The 25,116-nt window shown below is 35.7% G+C and overlaps 1 protein-coding gene and 1 pseudogene across 8 annotated transcripts in view; one reads left to right on the top strand and one right to left on the bottom strand.

Annotated features, from left to right (window-relative positions):
* The window catches only part of ZZZ3 (zinc finger ZZ-type containing 3), a 120,327-nt gene that overhangs the window by 59,986 nt on the left and 35,225 nt on the right, over positions 1-25,116 (top strand). For 6 of the 8 annotated variants that reach the window (XM_059137798.1, XM_059137801.1, XM_059137802.1 and 3 more), the window contains one exon: positions 1,504-3,059. The exons of the other annotated variants lie outside the window; for them this stretch is intronic. In XM_059137798.1, coding sequence (XP_058993781.1) covers positions 1,555-3,059 — 1,505 coding nt within the window. In that variant the 5' untranslated portion in view covers positions 1,504-1,554. The remainder of the gene's footprint in view (positions 1-1,503; positions 3,060-25,116) is intronic. 8 annotated transcript variants of the gene reach the window in all.
* Positions 16,751-17,647, bottom strand: LOC131809828 (ubiquitin-conjugating enzyme E2 C-like; annotated as a pseudogene).

Here is a 25,116-nt window from a genome sequence, read left to right as displayed (position 1 = left end):
AATTAAAATTGAAAAGTATGCCTTACTCTGAAACAAGACTAAATCAATGTACGTATATTTTAGGAAGCTTAAATTCATTTGTCAGCAGGCAGAAAGAAGACGACAATTCCCTTTTCTTTTCTTTATGTGTGGCAGTGTGTTGCTATGGCTTCTGTAGTTCTTCATAACCTTTCTACTGTTAGACACATCTAGTTGAGGCAAAGGAGAGATTATATTTGGTTTGCAGGGGAGGGGTAGAATGGCATTTGGAGGGTTTATATGAGAAGGAGACTATGGGAAGCATGGTAGAGGGAGGTGGGGGGGTACTATGAAACTACCAACAGCCATTGTTAGCCTCTTCTCTATCCTGGACCCCATTTGGAAGTTAAGTAGTGAAGTGACAAACTGTCTTGTGAAGCTAAATAGAAGAGGAAGAGAAGAATGGGTACTGGAAATGTTAATAACGCCTTTATTTTGCTTTATGGGAGAACCTTTGGAAAATAATAACCACTCAGAGTTTGTCCAGATGGATCGACCAGTCGGGGCATTTTTCAATTTCCCTTGCATTTCTATCTTAGAAACACCAAACATCCACACGAGAAAACCAGTTCATCTCCCAACATGTGTTAAAATTGTGGCATATACATATATACAGGGGTTCAAAGGAGAGGATGGGGTTATACATGCAGTCCTGATTTCTTAGATGTCATACTTACTTTGGGGGCTTCTTTTCCTTTTTCTTCCATCCTCTTCAGGATACTTCCTTTCAGTTGGCTGTACTTCTTGTACTTCTAGAGACTAGGATGATTTGGGTTTGCTTTGTTTTGCTTTAACACTTGCAAGCTAGGGTTGTGATATCTATTCATCTGCTTGATGACAAAAATTCTGCTGCAGCTGAAATTGTTTGGATGTCACATAGTTTGTTACCAAAGGATTTGGCCAAAAACTCATTTTAGTAAGAGCGAATTAAGAAAAGCAGAGCCTACCACTTTACCTCCCAGGAATATTTTGAGAAAACATAAGAAATGATTGGGATAGTTTTTGTGATAACTGCTATAAAAATTCAAGGGTATTCTTTTAATAACCAAGATGAAATCCTGTCTTTCAGGGAAGTCTTTTCTGGGACCTTTATGCCTGTGTGTCTGAGGCAGGTTAAGGGCATGGTCTGTAGAGCCCTGCCCTGCCACTTAAGTGTGTGGCTTTGGACAGATTACTTAAAAGATACAGATACTTCACCCTCCTCATTTGTAAAGTAAGGATGGTAATAGCAGTTTTCTTAATTGTTTTGAGACTTAAGTGAGTTAATGTATGTAAAGCATATAGAACAATTCCTGGAACATATTAAGTGTCATATAATTGTTAGCTATTATTAATATCATTTTTAGAAATATTTATAAAAGAAATTATATCATGTTATTTATTAATATTGGCTATACTTGGATTTAAAAGTTAATAGCTTTATGCTTTTGTTTTAGGTATATTAACTATTACCTTTTTCTCATTATTTTGTTTACATTTTTGAAGGTTTCCCAATGAGTGGATCATGATGACCGTATTGTAGGGACTTGCCATAGTATGGCTGCTTCCCGATCTACTCGTGTTACAAGATCAACAGTGGGGTTAAACGGCTTGGATGAATCTTTTTGTGGTAGAACTTTAAGGAATCGTAGCATTGCTCACCCTGAAGAAATCTCTTCTCATTCTCAAGTACGATCAAGATCACCAAAGAAGAGACCAGAGCCTGTGCAGATTCAGAAAGGAAATAATAATGGAAGAACTACTGATTTAAAACAGCAAAGTACTCGAGAATCATGGGTAAGCCCTAGGAAAAGAGGACTTTCTTCTTCAGAAAAAGATAACATAGAAAGGCAGGCTGTAGAAAATTGTGAGAGAAGGCAAACAGAACCTGTTTCACCAGTTTTAAAAAGAATTAAGCGTTGTCTTAGATCTGAAGCACCAAACAGTTCAGAAGAAGATTCACCTATAAAATCAGACAAAGAGTCAGTAGAACAGAGGAATACAGTAGTGGACAATGATGCAGATTTTCAAGGGACTAAACGAGCTTGTCGATGTCTTATACTGGATGATTGTGAGAAAAGGGAAATTAAAAAGGTGAATGTCAGTGAGGAAGGGCCACTTAATTCTGCAGTAGTTGAAGAAATCACAGGCTATTTGGCTGTCAATGGTGTTGATGACAGTGATTCAGCTGTTATAAACTGTGATGACTGTCAGCCTGATGGGAACACTAAACAAAATAGCACTGGTTCATATGTGTTGCAGGAAAAGTCAGTAGCTGAAAATGGGGATTCGGATACCCACACTTCAATGTTCCTTGATAGTAGGAAGGAAGACAGTTATATAGACCATAACGTGCCTTGCACAAATTCAGAAGTGCAGGTCAAGTTGGAGGACCACAAAATAGTAACTGCCTGCCTGCCTGTGGAACATGTTAATCAGCTGACTACTGAGCCAGCTACAGGCCCCTTTTCTGAAATTCAGTCATCCTTAAGGGATTCTGAGGAGGAAGTAGATGTGGTGGGAGATAGCAGTGCCTCAAAAGAGCAGTGTAATGAAAACACCAGTAACGCCCTGGACACAAGTCTTGAGAATATGCCAGTCTCTGGAGAACCAGAATCATCTTCTGTTCTAGACTGTGTTTCAGCTCAAATGATGTCTTTATCAGAACCTCAAGAACATCGATATACTCTGAGAACTTCACCACGAAGGGCGGCCCCTACCAGAGGTAGTCCCACTAAAAACAGTTCTCCTTGCAGAGAAAATGGACAATTTGAGGAGAATAATCTTAGTCCCAATGAAACAAACGCAACTGTTAGTGATAACATAAGTGAATCTCCCACAAATCCTGATGAAATTACTCAGAATGAAAGAGGAATATTTTGTGACTCCGAAAATTATGGGAGTGAAGGACTAAGTAAGCCACCCTCAGAGGCAAGACTTAATATTGGACATTTGCCATCTGCCAAAGAGAGTGCCAATCCGCACAATGCAGAAGAAGAAGAAGATGATCCTGATGTTTATTACTTTGAATCAGATCATGTGGCACTGAAACACAACAAAGAGTATGTGTAAATATGGTAACCATGAATTCTGCTTTGTTTATTATTCCCCACGTTTTCAGTATCTGTTCATAAATGTCTATTCATAGCATTTTTATTATAGCTAAGATTAATGCTTTAGCTGAAATTTTAGGTTTAACATAATGATTATCTCAACTCTTAAACTCCAAAAAAAGGAAAGACTTTAAAACTCAGCTTTATTACTCTTCTCAATGGCAATATGGTTTTCTAGTTTTGATATTTCACACATCTCAATTAGAAAAGACACGTGGAAACATGGTTGATGGTGTTTTCATTAATAACTTTAATACCATTTCAGTTAATTTATAAAATGGAAACATCTTTAGGTATCACAATACACTTTGAATTTATAGTTGCAGAGTTTTATGAAATGTCTGTGCCTTCCAGACAGTGTAAAACCATTAACGAGTGCTTAGACATCATATAGATAAGGGAAATCTGGCAGGTTAGAAATACACTTTTATCTTAGTTACTTATCTAATTTCTCATTAAAACTTTTGATTTAAGATAATGTACTTTATGCATTATCTTTGACTTTCGTGATTTGCAGAAATTGATATTACTGTTAAAACTATGATGGGTAATTGTTTATTGTAGTTAGCACATTAGCAAGAGTTACAGTCTGCTCTATAGTTTACTTAAAGCATTTGGGACAACTTTCTCCTGATTCTAAATTACAAGGGGAGGCTATTTTAAAGTGCTGTCATTTCTTAATCTTTGTAATGAAGGTACTTTTTAAAAATAGAGTGTCCAAATTTATCACAGTTTTACTTAGATTTGCTTTAAGTATTCTGGGTAGTAACACAAATGAATTGGAGCTAACTCTGAGTAATCCTGAATAGAAGGTTAATGAACAGTGAACAGGGTTTATTATGAATACTGTGATCAGCAACAGTAAAAGACATACATGAGTTAATCACCTTTATTCCTACAAAGTGAGCTTTTGAATTACTGGCACAGATTTTATAGGCTGTGTAAAAACACCGATTTAAGGAAACTTTGTAATGTTCTTGTGACAGTTGCCAGATCTGGTATGTATCAGATCACAAAGTATCAAATCTTAGTTGTGGACCATAATAATTTTTTGCCATACATTATAGATCAGATTTGTATATGATAATTTGGTGGCCTTTTAGCATATGTTTCTTCTCTGAAAAATTTCCTTTTTTAAAAAAAATGGTATTTTAATATTTGGTTTAGTAGAGAGGTCATTTTATCAGCATTTTATTCATTTATTTTTGTAGAATGGTTAGCATTTTTATATATTTGAAATATTTGAAATCCAATTTGAGATAGAAACTCAAATTTCCAGTTTCAGGTAGATAGAGTTCTTACCATTACTATTAAGCATCAGTTTTTAAAAACAGAGTTGCTTATCTGCAGGCAAAAGAAGCAGAATATATGTTAGAGAAAAACCAAGAACTCAAGAAGTGTGCATTTTTATAAAATGGTAGTCGTTATGTCTATTCTCTTCCTTTTATTGTTACTTTGGCAAAAGAGATGCTCTCTTAAGGCCTAGCTGGTATATTGATGGGAAATATTTTCCCGTTAATTCATTGTTTTACTTTTTTTGTTTGAGCTCTCCTGATGATCGTTCCTAAGGATGACAAACCTATGAAATAATTGTCTAAATATAGTGGCCGTAACATTTAAAGAATGACGTTCCATATTCTTTTTTTTTTTTTTAAGATTTTATTATTTATTTGACAGACAGAGGTCACAAGTAGGCAGAGAAGCAGGCAGAGAGAGAGGAAGGGAAGCAGGCTTCGCTGCGGAGCAGAGAGCCCAAAGTGGGGCTCGATCCCAGGACCCTGAGATCATGACCTGAGCCGAAGGCAGAGGCTTTAACCCACTGAGCCACCCAGGCGCCCCTGACGTTCCATATTCTTAAGCCTTTGCAAGAATATAGTTTGAAGGGTTCCTCAGGTACACAGTCCTTTGGGATTTGGATGGTAGTTGCTTTATTAGGACAGCATTTTCAATTTAATGCCTCATTTGGTGACCTTGGGCAAAAGAAATCACTTGTTCTTGCTTTTTTGCCTTCTTCCAGTCCTTTGAAGGTAGCACCTTTAGGCACTTCACTTGTAAGTTTTTTTCCTCTGATGGAAGCATATTGGCAAGAGTTAGATGGAGGGTGAGAGCATCTTGATTAGCATCTAGGTTAGAGATAATTTAAAGAAAATTGAGAGAGGATGTTTGATCATGTTAGATGTAATCTCATTTCAGTAGAGTCCTTATTTCTTTGCTTTTTGTTTAGAGCCAAGAGATGATTGGATATAATGTTGGCTTTTTTTTTTTTTAACCCAAATTGTCATGGTAAAAAATACCATCCTGATACCTGTCTTGTGCTTTGAAGTCTAAAGTTAAATTTCTTTTGGTTTGAAAATGCACTTGGGGTAAAGAAAAACAAAAGATAAATGGGTAATTAAATATTATTCTCCTGCGCACAGAAGTATACACATACACCCCCATCAAAATATTTTTTTTTCTTTCTTATTCTCTTCATGCTATTAAATTTCTCCAGATAATTCCCTTTGAAACTGGGAACTAGGCATTGCCCAGATTATACATGAGTATCTTTTTTTTTTTTTTTTAAGATTTTATTTATTTATTTGACAGAGAAATCACAAGTAGGCAGATAGGCAGGCAGACAGAGAGAGAAGGGGAAGCAGGCTCGCCGCTGAGTAAAGAGCCCGATGTGGGGCTTGATCCCAGGACTCTGGGATCATGACCTGAGCCGAAGGCAGAGGCTTTAACCCACTGAGCCACCCAGGCGCCCCTACATGAGTATCTTTACCAGTAGGGAATGTATACTTCTGGATGGCCAGATTCAAAAATAGGTTACGGATAGAAAACACTGAGCATGTCATAGCTTTTTATCTGGAGCTGGGAGAACATGGTTGTTCTCATTCTAATTGTAACTCTTCTCTAAATTAACATTGATTATTTAATCAGCAACCTGCTATCCTACCATTTAGCCTATATTTATCTGTCTTATTTACAAAGGTATTACATATAGGGTCATCTAATGACTTGGGAATTTTTGAAAAGATATTGTATATAGAAGCCTAGCCTTAGACCTGATTCACGATAATTAGACCATAGGCCAGAGAAATGAATTTATGGGCATTCTGGATACTTAACCCTGTTTTATCTCGAGATGTGTCCGTTTTATTCCCATGAACCCACAGTGTGCTTTTACATATTTATTTATTTATTTGTTTGTTTGTTTTTTGGAGAACTCTACTAGGAACAAGGGAAGGGAGACTGAAGATTATCTTTTTTTTTTTTTTTTCCCCCTGGCAGGATTCCAGGTGTGAATTATTGCACTAGGTCTGATCTCTTAAAGAGTAGTGGGTGGGGAATCAGAAGAAATGTATTTTATCTAAAAACCCAGGTCTTCGAGGTTGAAAAATTTTGTTAAAGTGACAGATAATACCTGGTGACTCCCTTTTTGGCCTAAATAGCCAGACTGACTGAGATCATAGATTTAACTGTGATTTGCTTTTTTCTCTTTGGGAATTGACCTTTTGTGGATTTTGAATCAGAAGCATTGAATCAGGTCTTTCAGATTGAAGTTCTGGCTCTAGGGAAAGCAGATATGGAAGATTTTAGGTTCAGAGCTTTTTCCCCCCAATTCACAAGGCAATCACTGGAAAATAAATATTCAAAAGAAAATGTGATTTGATCAGTTTTCTCTGAATTCTCATTGTACAAGAATACTTAAGTAAATTATTTGAAGGGCCTTGAATAGCTTCATTTAAAGATCTTTACATAAATAGGCAGAGGATGAAAAGTCAGGTGAAGAGTTTTTGGATTCTTGATGTCTTCTGAAGATTAACTCATTGATAAGATTATTAATGTTTATACCAATTTTCAAGTTTCTAGATAATGAAAGTATAAGAATAAGCTAGTTACTGTTCATCAAAAGAATATTGCTCATGTAGTCTCTGTGTAAGAAATTTTCAAGCCATATTAAAGAATATAGGAATTGTGTTTTTAAACTTGGTTCTCATTAATGTACTTTAAATAATTATGATATGTCCTTTTATACTACGCTTATGTGAATCATTTGAGATCATCAGTTTCAGAAGCTGCATAGAGAAAATCCTCATTATGTCTTGTAGATTCACTTCCTATGAGACTGCTTTTATTGTTTGTCTAAGTTTCTTTCAAGGGGCGAGAAGGCTCCTGAACCAGATGTGGATTTTGCTTAGAAAGCAATAGAGGAATCATCCTGCTCTAGACAAAGTAATGTTACGTGTGTACTGTGCTTCATAAGGCACAGAGTGATTTTCTCTAGTTTCTTGTTTGACACAGCCTACAACTCAGAAGTAGACCAGATAGCATCATATAGTCCCCATTTCCTAACGTATAATTAAGGTTTTAACGTTACTTATTGAAATTCTGATGAACTACTGGTAGATAGAGAATGCCCATATTCTAATTCATGGTGAGAATTTCTCCTGGTTATCTGAGGGAGCAGATACTGGGTACTCAGTTTTCAAAATTCTTTAGTTCAAGTTTAAGCTCTGTAATTGTAATCATGATTATCTGGTTTTATCTGTCAGAGAATCAGCATTATAGGTAAGTAACCTGTTCTGTTTATTGGATAAAATGTTTTCATGTTCGTTGTTTTAAAGGACATTCTGTTATGTGTCTGTGAAAAATAATTGCCCTGTACAAATTGGGGATATAAACTTACTTGACTACAGCTTGACTTTAAATAGATATTTTGGATAATTTGCAAAAAATACTTTGGGGGATGTTTTGGAATGCAATTGAGTATATTAAAGTTAGAGGTTACCAGGGAAAACTCATGCATAGTGTACCCTCTCAACTAATTGAAAAAGGTGTGGAATATAACAACCAGAGTGGCCCCACTAGTTTGCACAAAGTTTAATGAGAGGAGGGAAATAACTGTCCTTAGTATAAAATTTTTGGTTGTAAGAGGAGTATGCCATTGACTAATCAAAATAATCAGTGCAGTGAACTCTTGGTTTTTTCCTTTGAATGTCAGCATCTTTTATTTCAAATGATGTGAATGGTGTCCAGAAGTGATCCTTTTTTGTAATCCAAGTGTATTTGTACCTGAGTATAATTTAACTTTTTCTTCATTTAGGGTCATTTTTGCTGACAGAGGTTATGTAGTAATATTATCTGCCATCACTGCCAGAATATCTATGTTTTTGCTTAAGTTCAATGATTTGGACTCCTCTGCTTTTTATGTTCTTATAACTTAGCTTCTTTTCTATGTTCTTCTGGAAGTTCTTTGACTTCTTATAATGTTCTTCAGTCTTGTTCTCTTTCATTTTATTGTCGCTAGTGCTGTCATGCTACCTTCCTTTATAAACTCAGCCTTCCCTTCTGATTGAGTGCTTTTAGTTCTCTTTAAACTTGAAATCAGAATAACCAAGCTTGTTAGAATTAGGTCTCATGATTCTTGAGTAATGCACTGAGGAGTTTCTCTCTGAATGCATATAGAAGCATTAGAGATATTTGTTTTAATTATGTGTTTTCTTGTTTGCTTTCTTTCTGGTTTAGAGTCTGTATCTTACATAACTTACCAGGTGTCTAAATTCTGGATGGAGAAACAACAGTTCTTTCTTTATATTTGGCAATAAATACCCATTTTAAAAATCATCATTTATTTGAGACTAATTGAGTTACAGGAACTTTATTTTAGTAGGTTTTTTATAGGCTCAAAAATGTTGTTTTTACATATTGGTAAGCAGACTATACCATTTATATGTTTCTGTGATGATTCATGTCATCAGATACTATAGTGTCAGTAATAAATGAGATCTGTGACTTTTCTGCTTCTTTCTTCAGTGAGGTCTGTATCTTCTGTCTTCATCAAGGTCTGTATACTGCTATTTCTTTTACATTATCATGGAAAACTGCTTCTGCTTTTCTCTAATCTCTGATTTTAACAGAGAGAAATTTGTAAAGTGGTGAGCAGAGACTGGGCAGTTTGTTCAGGGTGCTCTTAGTTGGCAGAATTCTCCGTAGTGTGTTATGATTTAATTTTCACATATCTAGTAATATTTGTATGGTAGATGCTTGAAATATGTTAAGGATCCGAGTTTTCTATTTCTTTAAAAAGTATTGAAATTTGTTCTGACAGGCAGTTAATTTACTTAATAATAACCATGATTCTATTAAGTTTTATCTTTTGCCCTGATGGGAGAAGTACAGAGTAACCTATATTCTAGGTTTGGTTTAGCCTTAGTTTGGCATAGCCTTTCTGATGTCTCATTTAAAAAGGTCTTTCCTCTGGCTAGTTGAAACCTGAAGGACTCTAGCCTCATGAAAACTGATAATCTTTCTCTCTACAACTCCTTGACAGTTGTTCTTTGCTTGATCTTGTGGAATCTCATGTTTTACACATGCAGCTTTGTATGTGGAAGACACAAGGGGACCTCTGTGCCGATACTCCACGTTTCCTTCTTCCTCACTTTTGCTTCTTTCTCTTTGTCCTACAAATTCCAGCTGCCTCACTTCCCCAAACTCAGTTTTCTCTCTCTTTCTCAGCTCAGCAAGACCGCTTCCTGTTCCATAGTACTGATGGTACTTCCATGCAGAAGAAAGTGTGATCAGAGTATGCCTATTTCATCTGTTTGCTCTCTCCTGCAGAGCAGAGTTCTGCACTGCATGTTGTCTAACAATAATTGTTTGTGTATTTTCTCTGGTTGTCTAGTTGTGTATGACAGAAGGATATTCAGTGTTAATTCTGTCATGACTAAAAGTGGAACTTTATGATTTAATTTTGGTCTGCACTAGGTATGTTTTCTTCTTGTGATACTCCCAGTCTGAAGATTGGCCATTTGGAAATTATTTTTTATTGACACTTGTGACAACGAGGGCTAGTTTTTACTTACACCTTAAAAATTAGTTGAAGCAATTTCTTTTCCTAAGAAACTGAAGTCAGAGAAATTGGAATAATACCAGTTTGAATTGAAGAATGAGAGTAAAAGAGACTTACTTTGTTTTGTTGTATTGGTGGAGTGTTCTATGGTTTGAGAAGAAGTAAAAGTTAGGTTACTGGTTCAGATACAGTTCATGAGGATGAGTAAAAGAGAAAGCAACATACAAGAAGATGTGAAACAATTTACTAGGTTTAAAGTGGTAACCATAAGAGATGAAACAGTAATGTAGCTAGGTTTTAGTTATTTTTCTTAGACCCTTCAAGTTTTTTGAATGGGCCAGATATGATGTACTATATTTCAGAAAGCTAGAGTGAATATGCTCTTTTTATGCCTGTCAGTTTCATCCAGTTTCTTGTAAATGTCAACTGTTTTGCGAAAATTTATTTTCACTGATACTATTTTTACCATTTATGCTAAGTTGAAGAACTCATTCAACTTTTGTTGTTGTTGTTTCCTTCTTTTCACTTGTTCTAAATAATCCTTCCTCTTAATTTTAAATATTTTAACCAACAGTTCTCAGAATATAAAAGCACGAAATTTTATTATGTTTAAACTTTCATTTGGAGAGAAAGGGTTATGTAATAGTTTATTGGCAATGAAGGTAGAAAGTGCCATTGAACACTAGTCAACACGTAAAGTATCTTCTTAATAAACATTTCAATATGGATATAGGAGTGAAGTTAAATGAGCCAAGTGTAATATTTTATAAGTACTGTTTTTTTAAGACACCAGTCATGGTGGGGTACCTGGGTGGCTCAGTCTACTAAGTGTCTGCCTTGGGTTCAGGTCATGATCCCAGAGCCCTGGGATCGAGTCCCACTCAGGTTCCCTACTCAACAGGTAGTCTGGTTCTCCCTGCCCTTCTGTTCCTCCCCTCTGCTTGTGCTCTCTTTCTCAAAATAAATAAATAAAATATTCTTTTTTTTTTTTTTTAAAGATTACTTATTTATTTATTTATTTGACAGACAGAGATCACAAGTAGGCAGAGAGGCAGGCAGAGAGAGAGAGAGGAGGAAGCAGGCTCCCTGATGAGCAGAGAGCCCGATGTGGGGCTCGAACCCAGGACCCTGGGATCATGACCTGAGCTGAAGACAGAGGCTTTAACCCACTGAGCAACCCAGGCACCCAATAAATAAAATATTCTTTAAAAAAAAAAAAAAAAAGACCCCAATCATGACGGGATAATGTTTTTTTTTTTTTAAATGCTATTAAAAGTTTTACTTGTAAATTATTTACAGAAGTAGACTGGATTTGAGGAGTATTCCAATCCCCTTCCATTATAATTTTTAGTTGGCAGTATGATGCTGGGTAAATGTCTTTAATTTCTGTGGTTGTTAGTTTTCTTATCTATTAAAAAATGGCATTTATGTAATTCAAATTAATATATAACTCTCAAAAAAATATATATATATATATAACTCTCTCTATATATGAGTATATGTGTGTGTGTGTGTCTTTCCCTGCCCTTCCCCTTGGTTTTGGTACTGCTCATGCTTTAGTTCTTTACTTCCTTCTTATTCTGTATACACTCTGTTAATATTCTCACACACCTGCTGTGGCTTAAATTACTATCTCTCTTGATGGATTTCCAAATGTATATATCTCCAGTCAGATTATGGTTGAGCTTCAGACTGCTTACAAGATCATATCCATTTGCCTTCCCGATAGTAAACTTAGTGGAACATGTCTAAAATTGAACTTAGCCATTGCTTGTTTCAGGTACATCCAATATTTAATACTGTCTTTTTACTTAATTGGCAGTTTCTTTCACTTTCCCTATCTAGAAAAAAGGGAGTTATCTTCAGTTACTTCTTCACTACACTCCCTCTTCCACCAGTGTTACTGATTCAGCTTTATTTCTTTATTCTCAGTGCCACTTTTTTTTTTTTTTTTTTTTTTTTTTTTAAAGTAGACTCCATGCTTGGTGTGGAGCTCAGTGCAGGGCCTGAACCTACTACTCTGAGATCGAGACCTGAGCTGAAATCAGTAGTCAGATGCCTAACTGATGGAGCCACCCAGGTGCTCCTCATTTATACTTTTTAAAATTTAGGTCACTGTCATCTCTTCTTGATTACTGGAAATGCTTTCTTTTTTTTTTTTTTTTTTTTTTTTTTTTTTTTTTTTTTTTAAAGATTTTATTTATTTGTCAGAGAGAGAGCGAGCGAGAGCGAGCACAGGCAGAGTGGAAGGCAGAGTCAGAGGGAGAAGCAGGCTCCCTGCGGAGCAAGGAGCCCGATGTGGGACTCGATCCCAGGACGCTGGGATCATGACCTGAGCCGAAGGCAGCTGCTTAACCAACTGAGCCACCCAGGCGTCCCTGGAAATGCTTTCTTAATTGCTTTCTGTGGTGCTAGTGTACTGTTTCCTCAGTGGACCTTATACTGTAAATCTGTTCTTTCAAGTGAACTGTTGCATGATTTTTAAACCTTCTTTTTTTATAAACAGATGAAACCTTTAGTTCCTTGATTATGTTCTTTTATTTGAGGTTTCTCATAAGTCTGACCACCTGCTGTAGCCTACCCTTGACCCCTATTTCCCTGGCTATCTTACTTTCTCTGTCTGCAAAGGGAGAAGGATGTTTAAATTTAGACATCATATAGTCTGAGAAATCTTTCCAATCTTCCCAAGATTGATGGAGTGGTCCCTGTGTGCTCTATCATAGCAACATGTACAATAGACCTCAGGGTCTTTGAAGGAATTGTATCTTTCTAGTTGGTTGATACATCATTGGAGAAATGTTAAGCCTCATCCCGGTTGGAAAATATCAGAGAAAATTTGGTATGCTTTTCATAGTAGAGATTTTTTTTATGCTATTAGTTTGATTTTTAATACTCTGGATATATGAAATTTAGTACTGTAATGATTTCCTTTTTTTTTTTTTAACTTAAAAACTAGATTTTAAGTTTTAAAAGAAATGTTGAATAAGGGGCACCTGGGTGGCTCAGTGGGTTAATGCCTCTGCCTTCAGCTCAGGTCATGATCCCAGGGTCCTGGGATCGAGCCCGCAGCAGGTTCTCTGCTCAGCCTGCTTCCCCCTCTCTCTCTGCTTGTGATCTCTGCCTGTCAAATAAATAAATAAAATCTTAAAAAAAAAAAAAAAAGAAGAAGAAATGTTGAATAAGCTACATAATTATTCACATAGTTAACTTAGGAATTATGGAGAGATAATTGGGTTGGTGGGGGACATGGGAAAGAAGGGTGTGTGTCATGATTAGTTTGGTTGTCTGAACACACTTTCAGGTGGTGAGATAAATGTTTTTATGTGGTTGTATGAAAAATATAGCTCAGTTGTTAATACCAGACCCCAAAGAGAGGAAGTCATTGTATTATAAGACAAATTTACAAGTTGGGTATGACCGGAGTGTTTTGTATAGTTTCAGATACATTTTTACAATCCAGAGTTCTGCCAGTAGGCTTTAGGAAGCGATATGGAGTAAGAATTTAGTTAGGTTAACTTTATTGACTTGAAGGACTTGAAAGAAAATGTGCGTCCCTATCTATGTGTTTGTCCTACTTAAAGATTTTCAATGGAGGATATTACTTAGCTTTTTCTGTATAACATATAATTTTGAGTAGAAGCTAGAAATAGTTAAAAATACAAGACATATCCTGTGTCTTTGAAGTTACTGTAAAATGATTGAATATAGATAGCTTGAGAGATAAATAATTTAGCTATATTTGAGATATGCTGCCTAGCAGAGTATTAGTTTATAACTAGAGTTTACTAGCTTGTCTCTATAGTGTGAAATTTTTATGTATTTGCAACTTTAGAAGGGGAACTTTTTACATGTTACAGTGTATTGTTTCTTAGAAAAGGTAATCTAAAACTCTAGAGTAGGGAAAACATGTAAACCTTATCTGACTGGTGGTCAGGATTTTTTCTAGATTATTGTGCAACTTAAAAAAAATTTTTTTTAATTTTTAAATAAACATATAATATATTATTAGTCCTAGGGGTACAGGTCTAGATTATTGTGCAACTTTTATAATACTGATCACAATATAGTTCATTGTGTTCATCTTCCTGAATTCTTGAGGAAACTCGGGAGTTTTACAGAGTAGATTTAGAAAAACAGGTATTAGGAACCAATTAAAAAGACCCATCTTTGAGGGTTTCTTGCCACAAGAAATCTATAGTCTTTAGGGAAGAAAAAAACCGTAATTTTTTGAAGGCTATAAATATGTGGATTAAAAAAATACTGACGTAATCTTTAAACAATTCCCTCTGAAAGCCATTGTGGGATACTTCAAATGGTATTCAATTTGAATACAAGGGTATTGAAATCCAGTAACTAGTAAGGAACTGTAGGTTTTTTAAAACTGGCAAGGGGAATAAACAAAGTCAAGTTAGAGCTTGTTTTAGTAAGTGCTTATTGGTTGCATGAATCTGAAAATCCATTCACAGTATATCAAATATAAAAAAGGCTTATTTTAAATAAATAGTAGGCAATCTTATGAATATTCAAGATCAGGAAATAAAGCCTGGCCAGGCCTTGTGAAATTACAACCTTTTGGTATTTAAGATGAGACTCTCTAACCTATGCTTCTCTTATGCACTAACAGATTAGTTTTTCTTTCTTTACTGATGTTTTCTGTTCACTTTTCCTGCATAATTTCAGTTTGCAAATAGCAGTGACTTTCCACTGTTCTTGCCCTGGTCCCAACTTTCTACTTGACTTTTCTTCTCAGATACTCGTCACATTCTGTAACAAAATCCAGGTTCTTGACTGTACAGTAGATTGACTTCCCTGGGTCATGTTTTCATCCCTTGCAAAATTATTATTGGTCTAGGGTAGAGTTAATATTTGGAGGTGGGGAAGAAAAGTCTGCTTTGGCCAATGCTTTTTGGAAGGATGTCTTCCAGAATAGAGGTTATTGAGCAGTGTAGGCTGTCAGAAGATGCCATGATAGACCATTTGGTATTTTGGGTCCAACTTGTATTCTTGATCAGTTGTATATAAAATGAGTAGAAGTAGAGCCATTATGCTAATGACCCATGTAATTTTATTTCTCCATAATATTTCATTTTATGGATATGTCATAGTTTGTTTATTTACCTATTGGAGGACATGTTGATTGTTTCCAGATTTTGGTGATTATGAATAAGATTGCTATAAACATTGCATTTGCAGGTTTTGTGTAGATGTAAGTTTTCAAATCAGTTGGGAGTATACCTAAATATGTACTTGCTGGGTCTTATGGTAACAATGTGTTTAGTTTTCTAAGAAACTGCCAAACTGTCTTCCAGAGTGGCTGTAGCATTTTGTATTCCTATCAGAAATGAATGAGAGTTCTGTTGCTCTTTATCTGTCCTCAACAGAATTTGGTATTGTCAGGTTTTTAAATTTTAACCAGTCTAATTGGGTATGTGGTGGCCCTGTTGTATTTTTAATGCACACATAAACAGAGACTTTTGGGGCCATATAAAAATATTTGCCAAGCTTGATATTTTATTTCATGTAGTAGATGACTTTTTTGGTAAATGAAATAATTTTAAAGATTTTCTTTGGCTCTTAAAGGTTTCTAAAGGATAATATTGGCAATTTTTAAAGCAAATAACTTTTTACATAATTAATTCCCTTGTTATAAATCTTTCCAGAGCTCTTTTAGAAATGAAACTTCCATTAGAATAGTGAGATGTTTTATCATGGAATAAGAAATTTCTTGGTAATATATTCACCTGCTTTTTTGAATTACAGCATATAATACCTTATTAAAATATATTTGACCTAAAAGATTAAAAAAAAGTGGTAACTATTTCTTAATGTTTGAATTATGGGGACCTTATTTCTGATGTATATTTTCTGGTCTTTGTTGTGTAAGTTGAAAATATCTTTAACATACAATTTATTCTCATAAAGATGTATTAAGGGATTTAATAAAGAACCTCCCCACCCCCAGATCTTCATTTTCTGTGGTGCTAAGGAGGGAAGAACACAAGGATGTTGAACCAGGAGACATTGGTATGGTTCTCAACCCTTAGCTGGTCAATCAGGAAGTCCCTTAATCACCTTGAACTTCATTTTCTTCAATTATGAGATGAAGAGGTTACACTTATCCTTGAGGTGGCACCTTCCAGCTCTAATATTCTAATTCTGTGGCACCTATACTTGCTATACACTCTAGGTCCTTTTACACCATTGCTTGTGTTTTGCAGCTTACATCAGAAGCACAATTACTAATTACATTAGTAATTGAAGAGTTCTGTTTAAGTCTTACTAGGTAGTATTCTACACGTTTGAAAAACATTTAAAAATATTTTGTGTTTATTAGTACCGTGGTCTTTAATCCGTATGTATATCCTGGAAGATCTTAGTAGAGATACACATTTTTTAAAAATTCTGGTTTATTGTTTGTAGCTGTTTTTTGTAGGGCTTACTGTATTTTATTTTGTGTTTTATTTTTTGAAAAAAAAAAAAATCCAGTGTATTAATATATTCACCAGAAGGCTCAACCAGAGACTTAATTTAAAAAACAGAAATGGGGGACACCTGGGTGGCTCAGTTGGTTAGGTATCTGCCTTCAGCTCCAGTCATGGTTGTAAAGTCCTGGGATCGAGTCTCAAGCAGGTATTCTGCTTCTCTTTCCCTCTCCCATTCCCCATACTTGTGTTCCCTCTCTAGCGCGCGCGTGCGCGCGCTCTCTCTCTCTCTCCCTCTCTCTCAAATAAATAAATAAATAAATAAATGAAATCTTAAAGAAGAAGAAGAAGAAAAATGACACCACAGCTTAAGCTACAGAGTCCTAGACAGGAATGAAGAAAAGGACTGACCACCTAAAGAAAAAATAAAAAGGCAACACAAGGAGAGAGCCTAGACAGTGATCTTGGTGGAGGCTTGGTTTGAGTAGGTTTCTTGCAGATACTTCCTTTTTTTTTTTTTTTTTTTTTTTTTTTATTTGACAGAGGTCACAAGTAGGCAGAGAGGCAGGCTGAGACAGAGAGGGGAAGCAGGCTCCCTGCTGAGCAAAGAGCCCGATTCGGGGCTCGATCCCAGGACTCTGGGATCATGACCTGAGCCGAAGGCAGAGGCTTTAACCCACTGAGCCACCCAGGCGCCCCCCCCCTTTTTTTTAAAGATTTAATTTATTTATTGGACAGAGATAGAGATTGCAAGTAGGCAGAGCAGCAGTAGAGATAGAGGGGGAAGCAGGCTTCTGCTGAGCAGAGAGCCCAATGTGGAGTTCGATCCCAGCACCCTGAGATCACGACCTGAGCCGAAGGCAGAGGCCTAACCCACTGAGCCACCCAGGCACCCCTCTTGCAGATACTTCTTAAAGGTTGTGGTATTTTTCCAGAGCTCAGCAGCACGTATGTTCAAAGGTCTATCAATGTTGGGTTCTCCTAGCAGTCTTCGGATGGACAAGAGGATGGTCCTGACATCATACAGGATAGATCACTTGTCCTTCAGGATGTCCAGGCAGATGTTACCCTGGGTGTCGCACTGGGGTGGTAGCGGGGTGTGAGAAGCTTCACCGTGTGGGTCTTTGTAAGGGTAGCCACTGGCGAACTCCAGGGAGAGCATGTACCTCAGGTTTTCATATACTGCGCCAGCTACTCCATGAGGTCCCCATCCATTTGAAAAGGTTGTCTGATTCAGGGAAGGCAGAAATTCCTTTATCACCAGACATCATGAAGGTCATCAGCTTCTGCTGGAGCCTCTTGCCCATGGGGCCCTGGGTCTGTTGTTCTTGGCCAAAGAGCTAGTGGTGGCTGGGACACCGTTCTGGGAGGCTACCTGGGCCACATGGGGAGGGAGAAGGGCTTCCTGTATTTTAAAAAAGGTGTCATTCAGTCTCTGCATTAGAGTCATCATCGCAGTGATTTAACTGCTTCTTTCGTATTTGTTGAGTTATTGTGTTCAGTCTAAGGACCCTTTGAAATTTTTGATATGTTAAAAATGGATTGTAGAATGTGCTGAAGGTGGTCCTAGTTTCTAAATTTTTAGAAATTCAAGGTGTATTCAGTATTGAAATAAGCAGTCTGTAGGCTGTACCATCTTTGGTATATCAGATAGCAGTAAAACTCTTGGTTTGTGTGCCTGTGTGGTCAGGAAGTGTGGCAAGAAAAGAGAAAAACAGGATGAAAGAAAGGTCTTTTGCTGGATGTCATTCTTCTATTCTAATAAATCATTTCATTTCATTTCTTCTTTTAAAAAGTCTCTTCACCTCTTCTCTTTCTTACATTGAACATCAGCAGTAGAGATAATCCACTGTGATTGCTCATTCTCTAAAAACTCATATACACAAAAAAAAAACTAATTCTACACAGCTGAGAGGCAGGATTTAAAGATAAGTGTCTTTTTTTTTCTTTTTAAAGGAGTGGAATAGGAGCGGAGAATAAGTTTTATTTCTCTTGATTCTAATAAAATTCAAGTATTTATTAAGATCTGATCATCACAAGTTCATTCTATGGTTAGGATTTGAAAGTATAATTTCTCTTAACACAAGTGAAAATGAGCTTCTGGTTTAAGAGAAATGTCAGTTACACTAACATTTCTCTGGAGATTTTGTTACTATGTTAGGGATTTTGTGATTAGTATTAAAGACCAGTAAGTTAACAGCACCTAGATGATGTTTTAATGATTTACTGAAGGTAAAACAGGCCAACTGTAGCCAAAGAAGTGGTAAAAGAAAAGATCACAGAACACTTTAAATAGTTTATATAAGGACACACTCTGTAAATACTGATTTTCTTGGCATGGTAATTTTTCCTCTTAGCTATGAAAAGTAAATGATGTTTCTATTTTTAATATGCAAGCTAATTTTTTCTAACTAAATTGTACTTTGCCTTTGGAAGGTTTCCAATCAAATCCATTTGAGTAAAAATTCTTATAGTTTGTAGTTAAATAAAATTGTGTGTGTTTAATTTAAACAGATAGGTATTATCATTATTACTATTATTATTTTTATCAGAAAAAACATAGGCATAGGAATTTGTTTAAATATAAAGAGAGTGAGGGCTCATACTATCAAATACTTACTGAAATTTTTTGAGATGTTTAGAAAGCTTCATTTACATTCATTCAAAAGCAAACAGCAAGATTAGTGATCCAGGGAATGGGTGTGGAACACAAGAGGATGTTGTTACCTGTTCTCACATAGTTTGCTAGAAATATTACTTCTGGTACATGGTGCAGATTGTTTGCTTTCTTGATTTATGAAGATTTAAAACACTTAGCTCACAAATAATTTTTAAAAATTATATTGCAGTTATACATTATCTTTGCCCTTAAGTTGTTAACAGTTAATGTTATGTTAACATTCATTTAGCTCAATTTGGAGTAGCAATTTCTTTTCTAATACTGGTAATTCCTAATGAATCCTTATTTCTTATAGGATTGATTCTCAAATGTGGCTACACATTAGAATCACTTAGAATGTTTGAAAAATATATGAATGCCTAGCTTTGCCCTAGAGATTCTGATTTAAATAGTCTGTGGAGTCTCATTTATCTCTCTCTGTTTTAAACCTAAGTGATTTTAATATTCAGCCAGGTTTGGAAACCTTGCAATATATAGTTTTAGAACCCATCTAAAGCATTTAATGCTGAGATCAAAAAAAATTTTTTTTAATGATTCAACTTAAAAGGGGAAATTTCAGGTTGGTTTTTCTATTAAAACATTTTTGTTACAAATTCATTTATTATTAGGGGAAAAACTTCTAAACTTCACATTATGTATTTTCTCTTTTTTTCATTTTGCCTCTTTAATATGAGCACTCATCTTTACTTTGGAATTTAGTAAGATGTCTTCTGACATTTATTAAACAGAACTCTGTTCTAAATCTACAATAATAATAAGAAATGCTTATTTTGTTTATAAGCTATTAGATGGCCCAGAATTTTAAAGGGCCAGTCCAAATAGCAGATGTAAGAAGTGGTTTTACAAAAATATGTTGTACTTTGATCATATTTTTATTAATTTGGCCATACTTTTGAAGAGAACTAATAAGGATTTGTAAATTATCAGATACAGTTTTCTTCACTCTTTGTATATATAAATTTTCAGTGAAAGCTAACAAATATATTTTGTTAAATGTTAGATAGAATTTATTCTTAAAGTAGTTTATTTATTTATTTTATTTATTTATTTTAAAGATTTTATTTATTTATTTGACAGAGAGAGATCACAGTAGGAGAGAGGAAGGGAAGAGATCACAGAGAGAGAGGAAGGGAAGCAGGCCCCCTGCTGAGCAGAGAGCCTGACGTGGGACTCAATCCCAGGACCCTGAGATCATGACCTGAGCCGAAGGCAGCGGCTTAACCCACTGAGCCACCCAGGCGCCCCTGTAGTTTATTTTTTTAATTTAATTTTTTTTTAAGATTTTATTTATTTATTTGACATACAGAGATCACAAGTAGGCAGAGAGTCAGGCAGAGAGAGAGGGGGAAGCAGGCTCCCCGCCAAGCAGAGAGTCTGATGCGGGGCTCGATCTCAGGACCCTGAGCTGAAGGCAGAGGCTTAACCCACTGAGCCACCCAGGTGCCTCTCTTAAAGTATTTAAATCAGTTGAAACATTAAAAAAAAAAAAACTTTCTTAAGAATTTTAAATGATCTAATCCATCTGTGGGGTGGATTTCCATCAACTGATACTTACTAATTAAGCAAGTGTCTCTTGTGCCTGCTTCATGCTAGCAGAGTGCTGGTTGCTGGAGATACATAAACAGATAGGTCACCTGCTTTAATAAAATGTGGTGTATTATATGTAACTATTGCAAGTCATCTATATTTTTATGTGTCCAATACTCTCAGATTTATTTATTTTTCTGGAAGATTTCCTTTTGTCAAAAGAAAGAAATATGAAATGTTAGGTGTCATCTGCACTTGAAGGTCAGTGTGAAATGATGATAAACACTTATGAAATATTAATTAAGCTGGTAAGAAAAAGTGTTTGCCAAGATCATCAAAGTTCTATGTCATTGTTTGCCCCATCCCCCGCCTTCCCCATTCAGAGTCTGATATTGGAAAAATGAAAGTCTCAGATATCATAAAAACTAACATTTTGGTTAAATTTGGTATATAGTTTGAGAAAAAAATTTAAGATGTCAGATACTTTATTGGTGAGTACATTTTCATTAGTTTTGAATGTGATTTCTTTAAAACTTTTCATGTTCTGAAATTTATTATAGACTTAATATTCTGACTTTATAGTATAAATCATAACAAGGGGCTAAAAATGTAAATGACTGGTTCTTTTTGAGAATCTTCCATAGTTTACATTTTATTCAGGTATTTTATAAGTGTTTTGCAAATCTAGTTTAAGGGAACTATCAGTACTTCTTATAATTGCATGAATATTTCATACTTTGGGTGATTTAGAGGATTTTGGTGCCTGATAATTTTGATTTTTTTCTTTTGTTTGTTTCTAGTTTGTTAGAAATAAGACCTTAGATATGAATTTTATTTTATTTTTTTTAGAAGTAACTCTTTGAAACTTAATGTAACTTACAAAACCATGGAAAACTTATCTTGTTTAAAATGTTTCAAAGATTCCTGGGCCTACATTTAGGGGTTGTTAGAAATAGATATTATTTTTTCATTCCTAGACATAAATAGATACTATTTTTTCATTCCTAGACATAAATAGATACTATTTTTTCATTTCTAGACATAGTAATTTATATGTGTTCAGAGTCCCAGATTTAACTAATTAATTTAAGTACCTTAAGAGAGTAGAAAAATTATAGTACCTTGTTAATCATGCTTGTAATCATATAAAAAATAATGATTGTGTAAGACCTGCATCTAATATTGACTTACTAAGTGTTCTGAAGAGTATGTGAGAGCGCCAGGGTGGTTCAGTGGGTTGAGCCTCTGCCTTAGACTCAGGTCATGAGCTCAGGGTCCTGGGATCAAGCCCTGCATTGGGTTCTATGCTCAGCCTGCTTCCTCCTTTCTCTCTCTCTCTCTCTGCCTGCCTCTCTGCCTACTTGTGATCTCTCTGTCAAATAAATAAATAAAATCTTAAAAAAAAAAAGAGTATGTGAAACTCTCGTTGGTCACTGGAACAGTAAATTAAGACTTCCTAAGTATTTCAGTGCTACGGTAGTTACCTTTGCTTAAAGCTGGTGCATCAGTAATAATGACCCTTTAAAATAATTTTTATTAGAAAACATGCAGTCTGGGCTCCTGTTTCTTTGCTCTGGCTTAATTCAGTTCAGCAATTATCTGTTGAGTACTCACTGTAAGTTTGGCCAAGTCTTAGACACCACATATTATAAAGGTAAGTTAGATTTGGTTGGGTCCATTTCCCCAGGAGAAACACACTTTAATCTACTACCCATTTTCTTCCCTATTTGTATTTTAGTTACATGACCCCTAAATGTAGGCCCAGGAATCTTTGAAACATTTTAAACAAGATAAGTTTTCCATGGTTTTGTAAGTTACTTTAAGTTTCAAAGAGTTACTTCTAAAAAAAATAAAATAAAATTCATGTCTTGCTTTTGGTTCTTTCGACCATTTTGCTCCCTTTCACCATTAGACTTTTTTCTTGTATCTCCCGTGTCTCAATTAATTATGAGAATATTTATGAACCTGTTACTTTTCCATAACATTTGAGATGTGTTTGCAGTGTATTTGTTTATGCCTTTCCTTTTGTTTTCCTTCCCTCGTAATTGTTGCAGAATAGAAAGGCAACTGATAATTGGAAAATAAGTACATGAAAGAATGTACAAAGTTTTTTTATTCCCTTAACAACTCTAATTTTTCCATATTTGCCTTTATCCTTGTCTTTATTTTTTTCTTGAAAGACTTATTTATTCTCTGCTCAGCAGGGAACCTGCTTCCTCCCCTCTCTCTGCCTGCCTCTCTGCCTACTTCTGATATCTGTCTGTCAAATAAATAAATAAAATCTTTAGAGACTTATTTATTAATTTTAGAGAAACAAGAGCAAGAGAGGGAGAGCAGGCACATAGCAGGGGAGGGGCAGAGGAGAGGGAGTGAGATTCCCAAGCAGATTCCACACTGAGCCTAGAGCCTGATGCAGGGCTCAGTCTCACGACACTGAAATCACAACATGAGCCGAAACTAGGCGTTGACCGCCCAACCACCGTGCCACCACGGTGTCCCCTTGTCTCCTTTTCTTATCTGGCTTAGATTACCTGATCTTTAAGAACATAGCTCTCTTGCCACATTTTTTCTTCTCCTCTCCCATTGTTTTTCCTTTGTTACAACTGAAAAGAAATCACATACTTCTGCATACTGGTACCACTATAAATTAATGATTTCCAGTTACAAAGTGGGGCCTCTTGGGTGGCCTGGACCTGCCATATTTCCCTAGTCAGTTTTTCTTTGTGACTATTTAAGATCTCTTTAACTCTTGCTAAGCCACCAGGCCCTCACTTTACAGGTGATCTTGCTTTCTGCTGCATGAGAAAATAGAAGGTAGCAGAGGAGAACTAACTCAGTCAACATCCTGCCACATAACTTATCTGCATCTGTACCTGTAGTTTGTGAGAGTGTAGCCTTCTGATTATGCTCTTGGGAGTCAGAGAGGCTTAGTTGGGTTCAGATCTACCACTTGAAACCTTGGCAAGTTACTTAACCTTGAGGTTTTGTTTCCTCATTTATAAAAAGAGAGTTATAATATATACAGAGGCACTAGCAGTTAATATTTTATAAGTAGTAAACTTTTAATTCGAAATGATGGTGATGATGATAAATGATCTTTAAGTAAATGGAGTGATCTCTTTTTTTCCTGCCTGAGGCTAAGCCTTCCGCCATTGAGTTGAGCTCCATTCCCTCTTAACTTTCTTTTAGGAACCTTGCTCTATTTGTTATTACTCTTACTTTTCAGAATCAGCCTTTCCAGTAGCCCTTTCCCATCAGCATTTACACGTTTCAGTCTTTCCTGATTTAAAAATCATCTCATACTCTATATACTTTTTCAGCTATTTTTCTGTTTACTTTCTCTCCTTAACAGCTAAATTTTTTTTTTTAAGATTTTTATTTATTTATCAGAGGGAGAGAGAGCGAGCACAGACAGACAGAATGGCAAGCAGAGGCAGAGGGAGAAGCAGGCTCCCTGCTGAGCAAGGAGCCCGATGTGGGACTCGATCCCAGGACGCTGGGATCATGACCTGAGCCGAAGGCAGCTGCTTAACCAACTGAGCCACCCAGGCGTCCCAACAGCTAAATTTCTTGAATAGGTTGAGTAATTTGCCAGTTTCCCGGTACCAGGAGAGACTCTGAAAAGAGAAAAGTGATAACTTTTCTTACAGAGGCCTGACTGTATTTTCAGGATTGTTGGTGAAACCTTAATGCAAAAGAAAATATCCTTTGAAATGCATTCAAAATTACATTTTGGGGCATGTGGGTGGCTCAGTTGGTTGTGTCTGCCTTTGTCTCAGTTCATGAACTTGGGGTCCTAGAATCGAGCCCAGTGTCAGGCTCCCTGCTCCCTCTGCCCCTTCCTACCATTCATATGCTTACTCTGTCCCTCTCTGTCTCACTATCAAATAAAATCTTAAAAAAAAAATTACACTTCTTGTTAAATATACATTGAGAAAATACACAATGAAGACTTTGGAAAGGGGCAAGTGTTTTTGTACAGTTGTTGGAGGCTATCAGAATTCCTCTTTAATTATGAATGACAAATGTTTTATTTAAAATATTGTTTATGGTCCATTCAAGAAAAAAAAGATATTATTTCTCTTCTGTTGCATTCTGTTTTTGAATTAGTATTTGTACTAGTAGGTGAATAGGGAGAGTTGTTAAATAGGATAATTTTATTACTATTCTGCTATTTAAAAATAAGACAGGAAATTAAGGCTTCATTTAGGTTTTTGGTCATTTCTGAATTTTAGATATAAGCTAATTTTCCTAGTGTATACAAACTAAGCTCAATATTACACGTAGATTAGGATGTATAAATAATCGTATTATGGAAAAAATTAATGGCAAGAACATTCTGCCAGTGTTTAACCTTTCCAAGTTTTGGTTATGCCATCCATAAATTGGTACAAATACCTGTTTCAGAGGGGTTTTGATCAATAATAAATATAATCATATATATGAATATAATTTATACTCTAAATATTCATAGGAGGAGTACAACGAAGATAACAATAGCTGTACAAAGTGTAAAGTTAATAGTACAAGTATAATGAAATT

Source organism: Mustela lutreola, chromosome 10, assembly GCF_030435805.1.
Source record: "Mustela lutreola isolate mMusLut2 chromosome 10, mMusLut2.pri, whole genome shotgun sequence".
In the NCBI taxonomy this organism is placed as follows: Eukaryota; Metazoa; Chordata; class Mammalia; order Carnivora; family Mustelidae; genus Mustela; species Mustela lutreola.
Note: the sequence above shows the minus strand (reverse complement) of the source record. Positions and strands in the feature narration are given on the sequence as shown.